The sequence below is a fragment of the Schistocerca serialis genome, chromosome 2, assembly GCF_023864345.2.
Source record: "Schistocerca serialis cubense isolate TAMUIC-IGC-003099 chromosome 2, iqSchSeri2.2, whole genome shotgun sequence".
Classification (NCBI taxonomy): Eukaryota; Metazoa; Arthropoda; class Insecta; order Orthoptera; family Acrididae; genus Schistocerca; species Schistocerca serialis.
The window spans coordinates 1,067,144,989-1,067,166,890 of record NC_064639.1 but is presented as its reverse complement, the minus strand read 5'-3'; the positions used below and the strand labels follow the sequence as shown (position 1 = coordinate 1,067,166,890).

General features: G+C 42.0%; 1 protein-coding gene across 1 annotated transcript in view; it reads right to left on the bottom strand.

Moving 5' to 3' along the window:
* Positions 1-15,787: 15,787 nt before the first annotated feature.
* LOC126456628 (chaoptin-like) overlaps positions 15,788-21,902 on the bottom strand; it is a 176,992-nt gene continuing 170,877 nt past the window's right edge. The window contains exon 10 of the mRNA XM_050092371.1: positions 15,788-16,116. Within this exon, the coding sequence (XP_049948328.1) occupies positions 15,788-16,116 (329 nt within the window). The remainder of the gene's footprint in view (positions 16,117-21,902) is intronic.

Sequence of the window (21,902 nt, the reverse complement as noted above, 5' to 3'; positions counted from 1 at the left end):
TAACAACTTGTATGATTGTACTCATTTCTTGTTGATAGTTTATCTTGCTGAGTGGGATTCTGTTTAATCTGTGTAACATGTGTCTTAGTGCTGCAAGTTTCTATTTGTGGGGGTGGTTGGATGTGGAATGTATTATTGTGTAGGTGGCTCTTGGTTTTCTAAAGATGTTAAATGTATGTTTGCCATTTTCTTTTTCCATCCAGAAAGCCATAGCAGAAAACAAACATGTGATGAATGAACAAACACACAACAGCACAGCCTCCCTACTACTCTTAATAAAGGAAATAAGAAAAATATAAAACCTTCCCCACACCATCTGGACACACACACACACACACACACACACACACACACACAAACGCACACACAAATGCATACACGAACAGACCATAGATACTTCAGTAATTACACTCATAAGTTTGGCAATAACATTCGATCTTTGGCAAAAACATTTGACAGTAGGAAACTGAAAGCAAAACATTGCATTAAAACAAGCGTTCAGTTCATAGTGCTGTGGAATGTGGGAAGAAAACCGTAAATTGGCATTCATAAGAAGAAGAGCAACACCAAAAATCCAACAGAAGCGTAATATGTGAGCAATTGTCGACGCAACCTGTAAGTACAGTTCAAAACATTACTACTTAATAGGAAATACCAACCACCAGAACTGTTTATAACCTGTAGGTACAGTGATAAAAATGAAAATTAAATAGCTAACATATGTACATATTCCAGGCCACTGATGATGCCTTGCTGAAATAAAGGTGAAACGCGTATGGCACTAAAATTCTGTTTTATTCAGTTGCTGTCAGACGATCCATAAGTAAAAATTATCAATATACCGTAATATTACACGCAACTGAGGAAAACAGGACTAAAAAACTTGTATAGACACTTCAAATACTCCTTCCACTTTTCTAGTTTCCCTTCTTTGCTTAGAACTGGGTTTCCATCTGAGCTCTTCATATTCATGCCAGTGGTTCTCTTTTCTCCAAATATCTCTTTAATTTTCCTGTAGGCAGTAACTATTTTATCCCTAGTGATATATGCCACTACAACCTTACATTTGTTCTATAGGCATCCCTGCTTAGCCATTTTACACTTCCTGTCGATCTCATTTTTGAGAGGTTTTTATTCCTCTTTGCCCACATCATTTACTGCATTTTTATATTTTCTCATTTCATCAATTAAATTCAATATATCTTCTGTTACCCAAGGATTGCTACTAGCCCTCCACTGTTTACCTACTTGATGCTCTGCTGCCTTCACTATATCATCTCGCAAAGCTACCCATTCTTCTCCTACTGTATTTCTTTCCCCCATTCCTGTCAATCGTTCGCTAATTTTCTCCCTAAAACTCCTTACAGCCTCTGGCACTTTCAGTTTGTACTGGTCACATCTCCTGAAATTCCAACCTTTTTGCAGTTTGGCTCAAATGGCTCTGAGCACTATGGGACTTAACACCTGAGGTCATCAGTCCCCCAGAACGTAGAGCTACTTAAACCTAACTAACCTAAGGGCATCACACACATCCATGCCCTAGGCAGGATTCGAACCTGCGACCGTAGTGGTCGCGCCGTTCCAGACTGTAGCGCCTAGAACCGCTCGGCCACTCAGGCCGGCCATCCCTCCAAATCTCTCGTTTCCAGTTATTTACTGTCCAGTGGCGTCGCTTTCTACACCACCTCAAGCATCGCTGACCACTTCTTATAGAAATGTGTAGCTTACGGGGAGTTGCTCGATCTGTTTAACCATTCTTTTTATCTCCCTGCAAACAGTCACTGTGCAAGCTAAACTAATGTTTGCTCTTTTCGCTCTTTGTAACTCCAAGTGATTTCTTCTGTTGATTTCCATGCGATTTAATATAACCTCCCTCCATATATCCTGACGATCAATGTTCGTCAGGATATATGGCTGCATGATCTCGGTTTGGCTGTGGTTGTTCCATATCGTTTTCACAGTCACTGACACATCACCAACAGTTGACATTTCCAGTCTTAGGAAAGTCGAAACGTCCCTGATGGGCCTGCTGCGTGAATGACATCTAATAACTAATCCACGTTGAAGATCACTGAACTCCCCTAGACGACCCATTCTGCTGTTACAGCATCTCTGGTGACAACATAGTACTCCCTGTCTGCGCTTATACTGGCGATTCCGCCTCTCGTGATATCTAGTGGTCGATTACAAAGTACGCAGAGGTGTGATAGGATAGTGTGTGCTAATTTTTATATACATGATGTGAATGTTATTTGTGTTCTGACACTCCGTTTCAATTACAGCGTTGCATTAGATGATAGCGTAATTCAAGATTGACTCATTGCAGTTACTCATCTGTAGGACACACTCCGACAGAATAAATTTTAGCAATTGACTACACACTAATACGTGTTCGCGTTTCTGTCGAAGAGGACCCTACTTGCAAAGCATGTTCTTGTTAACTGAAGATATATTAGTACAATAATACGTATGAGTGACACCAGAACTTTAAATGCATTCAAACAAGTAGTGTAAAGTTTTGTAGTCCAGTACGTAAAAAAGTGTAATATTACACACTAAATGGGTGACAGTTACGTCAAGAGTGAGCCTTTCACTTTGTATAATATTTTAGTGAGTCTGAAAGTTTCAAAACTATTTCTTAATTGATTATCAAGTATAACATTATATAAGTAGTGTAGCAGTCTCCAATATACCACAAACAAAGTGTGCAAATGGAGATTTCGGAACTACTTTATACCTAGAAGGTAATCTAACAATCATGGTCGCAATGAAATTGTGAGTTACCTATTGATCCCACACTGATACACACAATGACGATATGCAGTTCCTAAAAATACCCTACATTCAAAAAAAGCCGTTTTCCTTAAAGAAATGGACTAACACTGGAGTTACAAATAAACAGCGACAAGGAAGTTGACTCTAGTCAGTTGTTTAATATTAGTTGTTTAATATTAGTTGTTTAATACCAACTTTTTTGAGTCTTTAGGAGAGAGGAAGCGTGACTGGACAATAGTCAGTAATTAGGAAATCAGGAAGTTACATTACATTATCGTTTGGAATTAATTCTAATATACATACTCACACAGTTCACAACAGTAGAGGTAAGATATTACAGTGTAAATATCTCTACAGTATATATATGTGTGTATGTGTGTGTGTGTGTGTGTGTGTGTGTGTGTGTGTGTGTGTGTGTGTGAGAGAGAGAGAGAGAGAGAGAGAGAGAGATAGAGTGAGAGAGAGAGAGACAGAGAGTTTAGCACTCTACCATTCACACCTGTATAAACCTCTCACGAACAATGCGGCTCATTTCCGGACTACTTGGCTGTTAATTAAAGCCCACATCAACGAATACTACCCAATAATCGCTCGAAGGAGAGTTTTTCTGATGGGTGAGAAAGAGTTCCATAAGATTCTTCTGATAAATCTCTCCCTGATCGTGTTCATTCCATATTAAATCGTTCCTAAGAGTACTTGAAGTTCATTAGTATCAGGTCCATTTTACTTGCATTTTATGGAAGCTTTAGAATTCACTTTCACTTGCCCTTTAATTCCTTAAATAATTAAATATGCCGAGCACTACGTCGCATAACTCCTTATCACAAAGATTTAGTCTCGCCATTGTCTCGAGAGTTGACTGTTGGTTCTCACGTGGCAAGAGGTTCCGACTCTGGTACAGTAAAGGTTGGTAAGTGTTCTCGCTTCGGGGATTGAATTTAACTGAGATTGGCACCGTGTGAATTTTAGGGATGCCACGATAACGTTAAACGTCCCTTTTATTCGATGCTTGCTCCTTAATTTAACATTAATATTTATTAGTTCAGGTACATGTCTGATTACCTTATCTCCTTGTTCTAGTGCCACATCGTTTAAAGTGGGCTCAGATGTGATCTGTGTGATCTGTGGAAGCAATACCTCTTGTATGCAATGTTTCCTTGAGTGCCAGTCATGTTGGTAGTTGCAACCTTTGCCTATCTTCTTCTATTATGAATTAAAAAAGGGCATCAGCCATGTTAATATATGAAGGACGTGTTTCTTTGAGGATTCTGTTGTGCTAAGTTTCATCATGATTCCTGATGATAGATAGCACTTTAACTAACTTTCCACTGCAAATATAAGTTAGTCCAGTTAGTAGGTACGTTTCATGTAGCTTACCCTGATGGGTGAGAGATACGGTTCATTCAGATATGTACGAAAGGCATCTTACTGATTCCTCTGCACTTTTACGTAAGCATGTCTTTATCGTAGCTTTTCGGACCCTACTAACAACAGTCCACTCATTCTTCAAAAGAAAACAGAAAAAACAAAAAAATACGCATTTCAGGTAAAGTAATGCATCAAATTATTTATTTCTTAAGATTAGTGCAAGGCTGGATAGTGAATATCAACGTTGAGATACAATTCATTTGACATGATACTCTGTATTACGTTTTTTTTTGTGTCCTAATGAAACGATTATAAAAAGAAAAAAAGTTTTAGCAAAAAGTGGACTGTTCCTACTAGCGGCCAAAAATCGTTGATAAAGGCGTACTTAGTACTCATACGATGGTCGCAGGTCACCTGTGTGACTTCATGTAGTAAGTTAAACGGAAGTTATAACAGTAGCGTGACGTCACTGTTTTTCACCAAACGAGGTCCCTTACCTAGAGCGCGTCACAATGTGCGGTATTTTCTATTATCCGGTGAAAGGAATACTACCAAAGTCCAACACTAAAAACAGTGCCTTTTTGGTAGTGTGACGTAATCGGTTCACTGAATTGTAGTTTTGTGAATGGACGGATGAATACTGTTAAGTAATGCTGGTCACAGAGTGGATTTTCTGAGGCGGATTTACCGCACCAAACCACCTGCAACGTCCAGGTCGCTCATGTTGAATAGGGAGAGAGGAAATTTCAGACATCTGGACTCCGTGATCTCGACGTAGTGCCTCTTCCTTCAATCCCACATGTAGGGTGGCTATTTCTGGTGTGGATGTTGAGTGATCACGGTGGAGGACACGATGAACTATATGAACACCTATGTTATATATGAGTTATCTAAATTTTTACAATTCCCACTTATATGCACTCTAAGACAGAAAAAGGACAGAGCACGAAAGAGTTATCAGCATGAGATGGAATCGGAAGACATAAAGTACATGCACAGACGAACAAACGATTACAGTTCAGAAAAATTGGATAATTGAATGAAGAGAAAGACCTTCACCAATTGAGCAAGTCAAAAACGCGTCGGTGTGCATCTGGTCCTTATGCTACAGTTATTCGGCTGACCATTGCTTGATAGAGTTTGATGTCCTCCTGAGGCACATTGGGACGCCAAAATCCCGAGTAGGTTGTAGGGCCCTGCCAGTATTGGACCATATTTTCTCAGCTGGGGAGAGGTCTGGTGACGTTTCTGGCCAAGGCAGAGTTTGGTAAGCGCGAAGACAACCCGTAAGCCGTAGAAACACTCGCCGCGTGCGAGCGGGTATTACCCTGCTGAAACGTAAGCACAGAATTCCTGGACATGAAGGGTAACAAAACGGGGTGTTGAATATCGTCGATATACCGTTGTGTTGTAAGCGCGCCACGGTTGACGACCACAGAAGTCCCTACTATGAAGTGGAATGGTGATCCAGACCATCACTCATCGTTGTCGGGCCTTCCATAGCATCTCCAGACACTTCTTCACTGGACGCTGGTGCCTAGAATCTCGTTGCCTGGAGTAGAATTGCCTTCAGAGAGTCCTGCGTCGAACTGAGCACTGTATCCGTTAGGAAGACAGCCATCAGCTCTACCAGTCAATGCTTGCTTAGAGGTTAGAGATGGACCAATGCGTTACTGACTTGCTCAATTTGTGTAACTCTTTCTCTTGAATAAATCATCCAATTTTTCTGAATTTATAATCATTTATTTATCTGTATATTTACATTACATCTGCCGATGTCCGTCCCTTTCGTATAATTCCTTCGTAGTGTGTCATTTTCTTTGTCTTAGAGTAGATTTTTACTGAATGATATAAATTCTATTTTCTTCTGTGTATCAAATGGATGGAATTTTATTTTCATGCTTACAGAATCAGAATTATAAATCATAGGAAATGGTGGACGATGATCTCTCAGAACTTGGGATGTGAAAGCATCAGTTGGAAAGATGGCAGTGCACGAGGTTAGCGCGTCAACCTGTATGTGGCCGGAGTAACTGGAGGGAAGAACAAGCGACGTTATAGCCGAAATATATTAAATGAGCCTCGGATGAAACCTGCATCTGTTCGTGACCACGTGGCGTGTATTGGTGTACTTTGATTTATAAGTCCGTCGCCAAGAAGAGGTTTCTGAGAGCCCATTTGTAATATCTATGAAGCATCAGGATCCCATTATTTGTGGCCAGTGCCGTCTTAAGTAACTCCAGGAAAAGTAATGAAATAGGTCTGTAGCATTTCTCGTAAGCCGGAATCTCATGGCGCTCAATCAAGGCAAGTGTTTATCGAAACTACGTCCCTCAGTTAGACATCTTTGACTGGTATCACTTTACCTATGTTAGCATCCTATTCCTAATCATAAAAATGAAAGTTGTTATGATAATGTGAGCCAGATGTGAGCCGTAACTAGTTTTTAATTTAATGATAATACTATTGTCATGTGCATCACGTGTTTATCAACGTAAATACGTTTATTCAGTACCAACATACATTTACTTACCTTTGTTTAAAAGGTATTACTGAGTGTATTTTGTTTGCCATTAAAATTTTGGCGCGAAAAGTGTTTTGCAGAGGGAGTTGCTGCCGTATCGACTTAGCGGCCTCCCTCATAATCAAGGTAGTATTTAGGTTTGTAATCAGTAAACGTTAGTTAAAGAGTGGCGTGTATATTTATTGTACAAGATGATTCATAGAAAATGTGTCTCTTGGAGAGTGTGTAGTAGAGTGTGACATTTTGAAAGTTCCCATGCTTTAGAGTTTAGACAGTGTGTACATTAGTAACCAGTCAAATTGTATGAAAGAATATCTTCATGAAGCGTTAAGCGTTTTATATAGTGACGGATTGATCAGAGGTGCAGTGGAGTATCATAAAAAATTTAGGGAACCAATGTATCAGTTATTGTTTGCACCAATAATCCTTTAACTTCCATACAATAATAATTTTTCTAAACTCTCTGTGTTTGTATGCAAGAAAAGATTGGTCAAAAGTGCAGTGATATATCATAACAGATTCTGCGTCCCAGTTTGCTAAAAAATGCATTGGGCATTAGTCAACTAGTGCTCCTTAAAGACCGTAAAGGCTATCTAATTTGTCAGCAAGGACACGTTAATGTGACGTAGTTGATGATTTGTTCATGCTTATCAACACACAAATGAAAGGTGACAGTGAATGTTTGAAGCTGTTACTGTATTCTCGTGTGATTCCAATTTTGTTTGGCATTCTGAACGTAAAAAGATTTAAAAGCTTTGTTTTCATACTGCCAATTGGAAATCAGTAACTATTGCTCTGAAACTATTTGCTCGTTTGAGCTCCCACCTTTTGCATTTATATCTCGTTAGCTTTTTGTTCACCCATTTCAATCTCATCCACATACATACTCCGCAAGGCACCGTATGGCGTGTGGTGATGCTTACCTTGCAACACGACTAGTCATCTCCTTCCTTTCTCCTCTCACAAATGGAGCGACGGAAAAAGGGCTGTCTCTATGCCTCCGTAGGAGTAATAATCTCTGTAATCTTATCTTCATGGTCCTTACCCGAAATGTACGTTGGGGGTTGTAGAACTGTTCTGCAGTGAACCTCAAATGCCGCTTCTAGGAATTTTGTAAATCGTGCTCCTTGAAAAGCACTTCACCTTTCCTTTAGTGGTTCTCATTTGAGTTCCCGAAGCGTCTCCGTAATATATGCGTGTTGTCCGAACCTACCGGTAACAAATGTAGCAGCCTGTCTGTGAACTGCTTCGATGTCTTTCTTTAATCCGACCTAATGCGGATTACAAACACTGGAACAGTATCCAAGGATGTGTCACACTCCTGTCCGTTATGCTACTCCCCTCACAGATGATACACGCTCCTAAAATTCTCCCAATAAACTCAAGTTGACCATTCCCCTTCCCTACTACAATTCTTACTTTCGCATTCTCTTTCATACTGCTTTGCAGCGTTACACCTAAACATTTTATCGACGCGACTGTGTCAAGTAACATTTTACTATTGCTGTACTCCTACATTACGGGTTGTTTTTTCTACTCATATGCGTTAATTTACATTACTCTACATTTAGAGCTAGCTGCCATTCAGAACACCAACTAAAAATTTTGCCTAAGTCACCTTGTCTCTACCAACAGTCACTCTACTACGACACCTTCCTATATTCCAAAGCATCATCAGCAAACAGCCGCATACTGCTGCTTACCCAGTCCGCCGTATAATTTATGTGTGCATAAAATAACAGGCTAATTTAGAAAAAGCAATCTAATGTCCGACTGCTCAGTCCATTGGGTGCCCGTTCAACATTCACGCTCAGCTAAACTCCTACAAACGGGGTAACATTAACTGAATTTATGGAAGTACTCTTGCTATAAAAAGACCAGATTAGTTATATAGTCTGAGCGACCGTTGTCAGCACCTAACAGAGACTGAAAGGTCTCTCATTGTGGGTCTCCATTTTGCCACCTGGTCGAATCGCGCATTATCGAAATTTGTGGCTCATTTGGATGTGACAGTGGCACGATATTTGGTTGCATGGGAACATAAGGGCATATATACTTGTCAAGTTTGGGCCAACCACGTCTGAGCACCAGCATGGAGGACCTCCGTATCGTGCACCACTCACATCATAACTCTGTCCCATCTACGTCTGTCATGTCATTTCTGTGCGCCTGATTGAGTATTTCTATCAGTTATCTTCTGTACAATACCGTAGAGGTTGTCTCTCTGTATGGTACTAGTTTCCCTCGTGCTGGGTTATTTGGCAGCGACACATCATGTTGAAGTTACTTTCGCTCTTACGTTTTGTCTATACTCGTAAAGTTTATCCAAACTTTCTGGCACGTAGGAGATATACACTACTGGCCATTAAAATTGCTACACCAAGAAGAGATGCAGATAACAAACGGGTATTCATTGCAGAAATATATTATACTAGAACTGACATGTGATTACATTTTCACGCAATTTGGGTGCATAGATCCTGAGAAATCGGTACCCAGAACAACAACCTCTGGCCGTAATAACGGCCTTCATACGCCTGGGCATTGAGTCAAACAGAGCTTGCATGGCGTGTACAGGTGCAGCTGTCCATGCAGCTTAAACACGATACCACAGTTGAGCAAGAGTGGTGATAGGCGTATTGTGACAAGCCAGTTGCTCGGCCACCATTGACCAGACGTTTCAATTGGTGAGCGATCTGGAGAATGTGCTGGCCAGGGCAGCAGTCGAACATTTTCTATATCCAGAAAGGCCCGTGCAAGACCTGCAACATGCGGTCGTGCATTATCCAGCTTAAATGTAGGGTTTCGCAGGGATCGAAAGAAAGGTAGAGCCACGGGTCGTAACACATCTGAAATGTAACGTCCACTGTTCAAAGTGCCGTCAATGCGAACAAGAGGTGACCGAGACGTGTAACCAATGGCACCCCATACCATCACGCCGGGTGATACGCCAATATAATGATGACGAATACACGCTTTCAATGTGCATACACCGCGATGTCGCCAAACACATGCGACCATCATGATGCTGTAAACAGAACCTCGACTCATCCGAAAAAATGACGTTTTTCCATTCGTGCGACCAGGTTCGTAGTTGAGTACACCATCACAGGCGCTCCTGTCTGTGATGCAAGGTCAAGGGCAACCGCAGCCATGGTCTCCGAGCTGATAGTCCATGCTGCTGCAAACGTCGTCGAACTTTTCGTACAAATGGTTGTTGTCTTGTAAACGGCCCCATCTGTTGACTCAGGGATCGAGACGTGGCTGTACGATACGTTACAGCCATGCGGATAAGATGCCTGTCATCTCGACTACTAGTGATACGAGACCGCTGGGATCCAGCACGGCGTTCCGTATTACCCTCCTGAACCCATCGATTCCATATTCTACTAACAGTCATTGGATCTGGACCAACGCGAGCAGCAATATTTCGATACGATAAACCGCAATCGCGATAGGCTACAATTCGACCTTTATCAAAGTCGGAAACGTGATGGTACGCATTCCTCCTTCTTACACTAGGCATCACAACAACGTTTCACCAGGCAACGCCGGTAAACTGCTGTTTGTGTATGAGAAATCGGTTGGAAACTTTCCTCATGGCAGCACGTTGTAGTTGTCGCCAGCGGCGCCAACCTTGTGTGAATGCTCTGAAAAACTAATGATTTGCATATTACAGCATCTTCTTCCTGCTGGTTTAATTTCGAGTCTATAACACGTCATATTCATGGTGTAGCAATTTTAATGGCCAGTAGTGTAGTTTTCTTATATCGTTTGAATATTTTCGAAATACATCACTTGAAGAAGGAGGTTATTAGGTGATTAATTTGACTACCCACCAGATTACATGCGATGTAATATATGTCTCGTACATCATTGTGAAACTACTATGTATGAGGATTCAGAGTAGCTGGAATTCGTACACAACACAATCACCCTACTCACAGGCTGAAGTTCACTTCCATCAGTTTTATGTCCCGGAAGTAGCTGAAATAGACACACAAGTACTGATAGTCATCATAAAGAAATTCCAAAACGTACACAATAAGGAAAATGTTGTTTCGAATGGAAAACTGGCAGCAATACTGAAAGTACGTGAAGGAAACGAAAGGAAGGATTAAATACTTATATATCCGTGCTTTCGACTCTTTATTTGAATACTGAAGACTACGTGTCTCAATTTTTACATTTAGTGCGGTACGAAGTCTTCAGAAGTGAGCTTTACATGTATATTAAATATACAAAGATAGAGAATAACAATGCAATATACATCTGAAGTGGTACATAAGGCACTTTGGTAAAGATCGCAACTGATATTTCGCTCTCGGCTCTGACTGCGGGAAATGGATCGTTAAGTTCATAATCAACTATATTCGTTTGCATAAAATGTGAGATCTCTCGACAGTGGTGAGGACGGAAACTAACATGTTCGTATCCACGGTTGAAAATCGTATATAGCAGCATCCTTCTTTCATATACGTAACAAATTCTTAAAATTGCGATCTTTATTTTACAGTCATAAGTACAAGAGAGATGAAAATGCAGTAGAAGTAAACACATTGTGCAACGACAGAAATTATAGCACACTCACACTACAACATCTCTGTAAGCTTATTCTCAAATTAACCAACACGACAGTTAGATATTGAAAGTCAAATCGGTCCCACTAAACAAAGGTACTGAAAAAATATAATACTCAAGTTTGGCTCTCTGCGAAAGAGAAAACATACCTCTCATTGGCACATTGTGATACATTTGAGCACGTTTTCCAGTTTTAACAACAGTACCGTTCAGCCACATACTAAATTTCGCTGGGAGACTCATCTCTCTATTGATCTGTACATAGGAACTGCTGTAACAGTGCCCAGTGCTGCGTCGTAGGTGAACGGCTCACATTGACGAGTATGACGGATAATTTCAAGTTAGAAACACCCAATACACAGTAAGTACAAATTCTAATTGTTTTCAATTAAGTTCATTTCAAGTTGACCCTGATTCATTGGATTATCACTGCGTCGCCTGCAGATTAGGCAGAATATACTTCGAAGCTTGGATTCACATTCACTGTTGACTTCAAAGATAGCAATCTTTCTGGTAACCGTCAGCGTCTTTAATTTCACGGGTGTGCACTCTATAGTATTCTACTACGTTACACAACACTAAATACGTGTAGTATGAAGGAGGTACGCCGTTTCGCATTATGTAATGGAAGGGTTATACAGGCTGATTTAAAATAAAGAAAAATGAGTCACAAACTATTAAGCAGCGGTACTAAAGAAGAGGGCAGTTCTGTACACTATGCTGTACACAGCTGAGTAACAATCTGTTTTATTTCCACTAACCATAGTCTGACTTCAGAGATAAATGTAAACTTTACCGAGAATGTGCAGTTGTCGCAGTGTTGGTTCCGAAGAAATTTTATAGTTTGTTTTCTGAGTTGAATGTACAGTTTACACGGATCCTCAAACGGTACAGCATGTAACACATAGCCTTTACATTAGTCCCAATTAATTACCATATACATAGAATGCACACCATTTCCAGTGCTTGGTTGCACAGCGAACTGTTTCATAGATCTTAATGATAATTTTGGATGAAGTTACATACATGTAAAATAATGGCATTAAGAATTCGATCATAACGTTTTGCTACCATTCGACATCGAAATAACATCCTCCACGCTAATAACTGTGGATGATGACGAAGGTCCTCTAATTCTTCCTTAAGACTTCCAGAATTTTTACGTGCATCACAGAAAATGGTATAATCTGCTAAAGGTTTCTCGACATATGTGCTGCTATGGGTAAGCCACTGGCCGAAACTCACTTTCTTTAATTTTGTGTTCTTGACAAGCGGTGTTGAAATCGAACGTCCGATCATCCTGATTTGGGTTTTTCGTGGCTCTCCAAATACACCCAGTTACAGGAACAAACTAATCGAAAATTAATGGACGTACGAATCTGGTCTCCTGACGCATGATGGAAAAAATGGCACTCAGCTATTGGCGTCAATATTCTACAAATCCACAGTTTCGCAAAGATTGCTATTAACATCTTCAATCTAGTTTTACTGTTCCGAACTGCAACTAAATATTCCGATACGATGATTTGATGTACCAGATAACACACACACTATCGGTCAGAGTTAAGTTTTGTTACTGGATGTTTCGCACAGGTAGCAATACATGGACTGGACCCAATAACCTGAAAAAGTTCCCACTCAAACAATAGTAGCACTAAAACGCAGTGATTAGAGATCTAAAAATAAACATCTGTAGCACCACTTTCTACCTCCTGACATAATTTACAGTAAAAAAATGGTGTGCTCCAATGTGAGATCAACACACACAGCAACATATTTTGTTGACCTGACTACTGTAACGGAAATACTGTTACAATGAACAGTGACCCTAAAAGGAAGTTTGGATCGAAAAGCTGATCCAAGAATGACAGCGCTCTGAATCTTGTATTCACAACAAAACATTGCGTTCAGATATACTATTTCTTATAGCTATGTTAGACAAAAATCGCAGATATGTTCCGTGTTTGAAAGTCCTTAAGAAGACATTTAATTTTAATGATATGTCAGATGTATGTGCGTCCCCTAAAAGTTACTTAACAGCCATATGGTCTTTACACCAAGAAAGAGTCCACAATAAAATAAAAAAAACCAATGCACTGATAAATATAGAATAGATAAACATAATAACTGTACTGACATTGAAAACAATTCTCATTTGTTCTTCATTCGCAGTTGCACATTTTTAATTGCAAAATAAGTCTCGATCATTCTGGATCATCTCGTTTTTCGTGTGCTATTATATGTTCACCAAAAACTTGGGAATTTAATACTACGACGAAAGTGAAAGAAATGTTCGTTTCTGTGACTGTAAAGTATGTAAGTAGGTATCAGGTTTTGTAGTGTTGGTGTCGGAAGTCCCGCGTAACGTGTACATCTCTAATGCTTATAAGCCTTCAAACACATCGAACAATGTTTGCAACAGGTACCATCAGGTAAAGGGATTAGTAATTTACTGTATGGGCAGAGCTTATAATATACCTATCACTAAGTCACTCTGTGCAAGAGACTTAACATGTCCCAAAATTCCTTCGTGGGATTAGCCGAGTGGTCTAAGGCGCTGCAGTCATGGACTGTGCGGCTGGTCCCGGCGGAGGTTCGAGTCCTCCCTCGGGCATGGGTGTGTGTTTGTCCTTAGGATAATTTAGGTTACGTAGTGTGTAAGCTTAGGGACTGATGACCTTAACAGTTAAGTCCCATAAGATTTCACACAGATTTGAACATTCTTTTGTCCAAAAATTTTCCACTGGTTACATTGCTATCCAGGTATCAGAATAATCAACTTATAGAGTCGTCAGGAACTTTTCAGTGATTGTAAGACATCTTCTTAACTGCTTAATCTTCCGAATTATTGAAGCAACAATAATATTTCACGGGGAGAGTACACTTTCTTAACACCAGTCAGTTAAATAAAACAGCTTACTGAAATGACGCTATTAAATTATCGATCAGAAATCTTTCGCAACGGGAGGTGCGTAACGTGCAAAATATTGAGGCCGGCATTGACAGCTGACGCGTAACAGAGTCCGCCCCATAACACGTAAACATTAGGAAATCGGTAGGAACTTGCCCTGCATACTGCGTCTTCAATACTTTAGCCTAGTCCTACCCTTTCATTTCAAGGGACTGCTTTTTTTATTTTATTTATTTATTATATTTATTTTTTTTTATTTTGCAGCTCTCGATTGCTGTTTAATATATACATAGTAGTACTGCAGGGAAAACTACAGTTGTGTATCGACTGAGGGCTAATAGTGGGAGACAACAAGTTCAGAATGGAAAAGCGTCGAGGTTGACACACGCATCCGTCGGTCGATATGTAGACTTAGAGTGCTTTTATCAAATCAGTTAAGGCGAATAGTAATGTGCTGCCTTCGAAATGGCCCATCCAAATTCCTACCTAATTACTGTCCAAATAAAATTTGTGTTCCGCGTCCAAGGCCTTAATCGTTATTCCTATCTACATCTGAGACAGTTTTCCAGCAGGTAAAACAATTAATAGCAGGTAATATACGGTGAATACCCGTCATGAGACGGGTTATAGTTCTAGAATCCTATGATTTGGAACATGGGTGCGATTCAGCAACTGTAAATGCAAAAGCTTCAACGAAATGGAAATAACAGCTAACCAGTTTCAAAATTCAGATTTATTAAAACTCGCCCACAGTTTCAACATTTTGAAACCTGTCTTCTTCATAAGGTATTGTATGTAGAATCAAATATTGTCTGAGTCCAACGTTGTAGTCATTGACACTGTCTTGTACAGGAATTGTAATTGTACTTGTCTACAGTAGAGATTAAGTGGATGAAACGCACATGTATAAGACAGAGTCGACGACTCCTTATTTGATATAGATAATATATATGATTCTGTCTACAATACCTTCTGGAGATGACTTTTGGAACTGTCGAAATCATGGTCAAGGTATAACAAACCTGTACTTTGCAACTGGTTGGCTGTTATTTCAAGTCCATTGGAGCTGTACTATGATTCTTACAGAGAAAATGCAGTACTAACTACTTTCCTCAGTTTTCGGTTTTCCTTCTTTCGTAGTTCACAACCCGCAATCACTATGTGTGTCACACTTGTCGGTTAACAGAACAGGACAACTCTTAATCTGACGGCTTTACAAACAGTTGATAACTATACCTTGGTCTCGATACATTACAAACAGAATTCAGTATTTGTATCACGGAGTCTTTTAAGCATCAACCATAGCAGGCTGAAGCGGTTTCACGTCCTGGAACAGAAATCGAGCAACGAAACTAAATCGATGAGAAATAGTTGTTAAGCGAAGTATGTCATTAAATAGTTCGAGCACTCACTTACACCATTAGTACTCATAAGTTTCGAATGAGAGGTTATAGCCGTTTAACACTCTACAGTCACACTTTGATTGCAAAATAGAGCTACCGACGGATCTCACTGAGCTTGGATCTCAGTGGTATTGTTGGAGATTCGCAGCCGGTACGTTAGCGCGTCCGCCGCGGTATCTGCAGAGTGGTGGCGCACCCGCCCGCGCAGGGCGCTGCGGGCGCAGACTACGCGGCCAGAGCGCTCCTGGCGGTGAGGACGAGTGGCGCCAGGGCGAGCAGCAGCGAGGCCCGCGACCGGGGCGCGGCGCCGCCGTGGCTGAGCGCGCTGGGGTGGCACGCCAGGTCGGGCGCGCGCAGCTGCAGCAGCGCCACCTGCCGGCTGGCCGCCGCGTCCCAGCAGGTGGCCTCGCGCGCCGCCGCGCTCAGCTGCTGCGCGCCCTCCACCACCACCGTGTGGATCTGCAGCGTCTCGCGCAGCCACCGCCGCAGCCAGTGGCCCAGCCACACCAGGCCGCAGTCGCACGTCCACGGGTTCCCTGACAGCAACAGGCCACCTGCGACAGAAGGGGTTTATATTTTTCAAAGATTAGCGAAGAGGCACCGTACGCTGCTCATAGCAAGAAGATCTAAAATAGCCATGGAGTATACGGACGAGAAAAAAATCTCAGCATCAAAAAATAACTAACTCAGAATAATAAAATTTCGGAAATACATTTGTCTAGGTAGCATATTCAACTGCTTAAGATCGCTAGACTTTAGGTTGACCTATTGGCAAGGTAAGCCAATGCAAAAATGCTACACAAGTACAGTAATAACTGCAAACGTGAATACATTGTGTTGTGCAAGTGCCATATGTCGGTTTGTGGGTTGGAGGCCTCGCAGGGTAGCCTCGCTGTCTGAGGCGCTTTGCCACAGTTCACACAACTGTCCCCATCGGAGATCTGAGTCCTCCCTCGGGCATGGGTGTGTCTGTTTTCCTTAGCATAAGTTAGTTTCAGTTAGATTAAGTAGTGTGTAACCGATGACCTCGGTAGTTTGGTCCCATAGGAACTTAGCACAAATTTCCAAATTTTTGTGGGGTGGAGTTTCATGCCTTTTGCACATGGCTGGACCATACAGGGACGGTTAATGCTGTTCATAGATGACGCTGGTGCTGTCGTCCAATGACAACCCATATGTACTCGACTGGAGACAGATCTGGTGATCGAGCAGGCCAAGGTAACATGTTGACACTCTGTAGACCATGTTGGGCTACAGCCGTGGTATATTGGTGAGCGTTATTCTGTTGGGAAACACCACGTGAAATGCTGTTCATGAATAGCAGCATAACTGCTCGAATCACCAAATACATGTACAGATTTACAGTCAGGTTTTGTGAGATAACCACGGATACTCCTGCAGTTATACGAATCGCACCCACATACCACGGCCCCATGTGTAGGTCCCATGTGCCTAGTGTGCAGACAGGTTTGTTGCAGGCCCTCAACTTACCTCCTCCTAACCAACACACAGCCATCACTGGCACTAAGGCTTAGTGAGGTTTCGTTAGCAAACACAACAGACCTTCACTCTGCCCTCCAATGACCTCTCGTTTGACACCACTGGTTTGGGGTCAGTGCACTGTATGGTATTGGTGTCAGTGGCAACTGGAGCTCTAATTGCTGTTGCAGTTGCAGTACGATGCACCAGAGCCCTACATCGAACACGATGGTCTTCCATCTCTATATGCCAAATGGTCATCTGGACCCTGGGCTCCTTACGACTGAACATTCTCGTGACCGCTGCTGCCATCAGTTATGTACAGTGGCTTCATTCCTGCCAACTCTTTCAGTGGTATCACAGAAGGAACATCCAGCTTCTCGTAGCCCCATTACACAACGTCGTTCAAACCTAGTGAGGTGCTGATAATGGTGTGTTTTTCACCTTAAAGGCATTCTTTACCAACATCAAATGAAATGGGTCTGAGCACTATGGGACTTAACATCTGAGGTCATCAGTCCTCTAGACTTAGAACTACTTAAACCTAACTAACCTAGTACATCACACACATCCATGCCCGAGGCAGGATTCGAACCTGCGACCACTGCAGCAGCGCGATTCCGGACTGAGGCAACTAGAACCGCTCTGCCACAACGGCCGGCTACTAACTTCAGCTCACTATGTCCAGTCTCAAACGTAACTAACACTCACGACAATTACAAAGTGTATTTAAAGTAAACGTGACTTGTGTCCCCACAGAGGCGCTACTAGCGCCAAATCTGAAGAGACATCCTGTTTCCGATATAGAGACACCCCTACCGACTCTCGCTTATGTCGCACAGCTCCTCCTTGATGCTGCTATTTTTCTCCCGTCATTGTAGCTTGGCCCATGTCTTTACAGACTGTGCACAAGGGGAAAAGACAGTGGTAGTTTTGTGTTCCACTTCATGGATAGTGTTGTTGGCAAACCACCCAAGTCATTGCTTGTGATGATGTGTGACTAACTTCACAGCCCTATTTTTAAGTATCAACAGTTTGGGTGACAATTATGGTCTCAGCGATCACATAACTGTTTACTAGAGTTTATTACTGACTTGGATGTCGGTGCATATATGGATTCGAAGGTGCCCACTTGATGTATGATTTAGCGTATGGTATCAGCTGTGTCACCAAACATTTGTATTGGGAGAGATACCCAGAATGATTGTGCCACAATAAGTGGGGTTTGAGGCACCTGATCTCTCTGTTTAAGGAACATATGATGTTTAAGTATGTCATTTAGACTGGGTAACACCTAGAAGGACGAGAAAAATTCGACTGGATGAGGCATTTATTGGTGCAGTTGACGTTGTCCACAATGGCAGCCTAAGAAAGGTAACAGAAAAAAATTTATGTTTGCTACCTGATCGTCTAACCAATGTAGCATTGTAATCTATTGCATCCAGACCATTTTTAGAATGTTTAGGCATTATAAGCAAATGAACCTTTATTTTATTGCATATATGCTGTCCTAGCATGAGGCGTCATTAAAGTGTGATCGCATTCTGAATTTTCAAAATCAGCAGATATGGCCCAATGTCAGTAGTCATTCTGTACTAAAGCGAATCATCAACATGAATTTTATGCCACTTTTGGGCAGACAATTTAAGTGACTGTCAAGGTAATGTTATTCACTATCCAGCTGGAATGAACGGATTAACTACGCTTTCTGAGAGTTCTGGACCTGATGTGCTACGTGATATATGCTTTTATTAATACGACAAAACACTTACTTTATGGACCATTAAGCTTCTCCTCCTTTCAAGTCGGCCAGCTTTTAAACAGCAGATTTAGCCAAAGAGGGATAGGACGGCTTAGGTTTTCGGTTCTAAACCTGCTAAACAGTTATTTCAGGGAACGTTTTAAAGCCATGATGTATGAAGCCGAGCTACAGGGTGCAGAGAATCTTCATGCCCGTATTGCAGGAAGTTGTGAAAGCATACGCAGTACTCACGCGTATAAAAACCCTTTCCGCTCAAATGGGATACCACGTGACGGCGCTTTGATGTATATGTTAGGGCTAACGGAAGGCATTTTGAACAGTTTATATTGAGGAATTTCATATGAAAATGTAGAGTTGGGCAGGGTACTTGTCCTGACAGGAGTGTACGTATCTCTCCAGACAGTGATGCCCCAGACAACCCCCTTCCAGCTGTCACTAGAGCTGAAGAAGCGAAGTTTCACCTGTTTGATGTGCAAGGCCAGCAACAGTGGACTAAGAACGAGTCTCTGGAGCAGTAGATAGAAATTTTAATAAACGTTGGATTAGCACTTACATGAATTGGTAACGCTTTTACTCTGGAATTCTCTCAAACGAAACATTTCTTCGCATGAAACAAGGCAGCTAAACAATCTCAGTGTAAGTTGGTAACATCCTGATTAGTTTCGAAGGAATAAAGATCTAAGCCGGCCAATCAAATTTAAGAACATACAAGTGGAGAATTTTGTAAAATGACAGAGTGACTAAGAGGTATAGCCCACCTGCTGCACTTCACTGCAAATATCAAGGACAGCCTCCTTACCTGGAACGTCACTCAACATTTTTGTCAGGAGCGTAATCTTTCTCCATTATCTAGTGCTATTAAATGCAAGGATCTGTCCTGCTGGGCTATAGACACGCGTATAAGAACCCTTTCCGGCAGTCACATAAATGGGACGTCAAAGCCATTAGGTGCTCGAGGCTAAGACAGCGAGTACGCATCACCCGACAATGAAATTAATTAATGTACTAATGTTGGCTATGGTCTATTTGTCTGGAACTACTAACTAGCATCCAAGATACACTATGTGATCAAAAGTATCTGGACACCTCGCTGAAAGTGACTTACAAGTGCGTGGCGCCCTCCATCGGTAATGCTGGAACTCAATATGGTGTTGACCCACCCTTAGCCTTGATGACAGCTTCCACTTTCGCAGGCATACGTTTAATCAGGTGCTGGAAGGCTTCTTGGGGAAAGGCAGCCCATTCTTCCCGGAGTGCTGCACTGAGGACAGCTACTGATGTCCGTCTGGAGACTTGGTTCGAAGTCGGCGTTCCAAAACATCCCAAAGGCGTTCTATAGAATTCAGGTCAGGACTCTGTGCCGGCCAGTCCATTACAGGAATGCTGTTGCCATGTAACCACTCCGCCAAAGGCCGTCCATTATGAACAGGTGCTCGATCGTGTTGAAAGATGCGGTCGCCCTCCACGAATTACTCTTCAGCTGTGGGAAGCAGGTAGGTGCTTAAAACATCAATGTAGGCCCCTGTACTGTGACAGTGCCACGCAAAACGACAAGGGGTGCAAGCGAAGGGGTGCAACACGAACACACCATAACACCACCTCCTCCGAATTTTACTGTTGGCACTACACACGCTGGCAGGTGACGTTCACCTGGCATTCGCCATACGCACACCCTGCTATCGGATCGCCACATTGTGTCACTCCACACAACGTTTTTCCACTGTTCAATCGTCCAATGTTTACGTTCCTTACACCAAGCGAGGCGTCGTTTGGCATTTACCAGCGTGATGTGTGCTTTATGAGCAGCCGCTCAACCATGAAATCCAAGTTTTCTCACCTCCCGCCTAACTGTCATAGTACTTGCAGCGAATCCTGATGCAGTTTGGACTTTCTGTGTGACGGTCTGGACAGATGTGTGCCTATTACACATTACGACCCCTCTTCAACTGTCGGCGGTCTCTGTAAGTCAACAGACGAGGTCGCACTGTATCCTTTCGTGCTGTACGAGTCCCTTCACGTTTCCACTTCACTATCACATCGGAAACGGTGGACATAAGGATGTTCAGAAGTGTGGAAGTCTCGCGTACCGAGGTATGACACAAATGACATCCAATCACCTGACAACGTTCGAAGTACGTGAGTTCCGCGCAACGCCCCGTTCTGCTCTCTCATGATGTCTAATGACTACAGAGGTCGCTGATGTTGAGTACCTGGCAGTATATGGCAGCACAATGCACCTAACATGATAAACATATGTTTTTCGGGGTGTCTGGATGCTTTTGTTCACATAGTGTAGTACCAATGAGATTATCAACAGTATATGGGTGGTACCATTGTTTCATTTTGTGTGATGGAAATATGGGTGCTGGTTTGGTTGTTAGAATTTACAGTAAATTACCGTAGAATTTTTGATGGATAACTCAAATAAATTTATCTGTGGAACTGGAAGTAATTATACTGCACTGTCCTCCAATCACAGCATCTATTGCTATTGTTGGTATCGAAATGGCACTGTTCCACGTATGTTGACTTAAGTAATATAATTTAGCTTTCAATGTGTACAATAAACCATTCGCCATATAAAATGTGTCCCGACGTGGAGATACCAAAAATATAAATGCTGCTCTCTGTTGGCTCGGTGCCAGTAAGAGTGTCTGTCCACAGTTCTGTGTGACACTAGGAGGGTCTTAATCGCGGCAGAGAGGGCGCCGCCGCTGTGACACGCGGCGTCAGTCTGTCGGCTCACACACGTCCAGCGGGGTGACACTTGTCACGTCAAATGCCGTCGATCTCTTCTCTCTCTCAGTTCGGAAGGAGCCACTTATCTCCTGTTCCGGGCCCAGCATAGGCCCTATTGTAGGTATTTGTCCGTTTTTTCTGAATCAAAAAAGAGTACAATTTCCTGTTCGTAATCATTATAAATACCAACATTCTGAAAGTTTTCTGTCCATTCGGTACTTTCATTTCTAACCATTATGTTTTGCTTTTACTGTGTCGCGAATTAATCTTTGCAACACTTCGGGATTATCTTCTACGATCAATGTCTATTAATCGATATAAGCACTGTGACAAATCTCTTCGCACGTTTGCTGTAGTGAT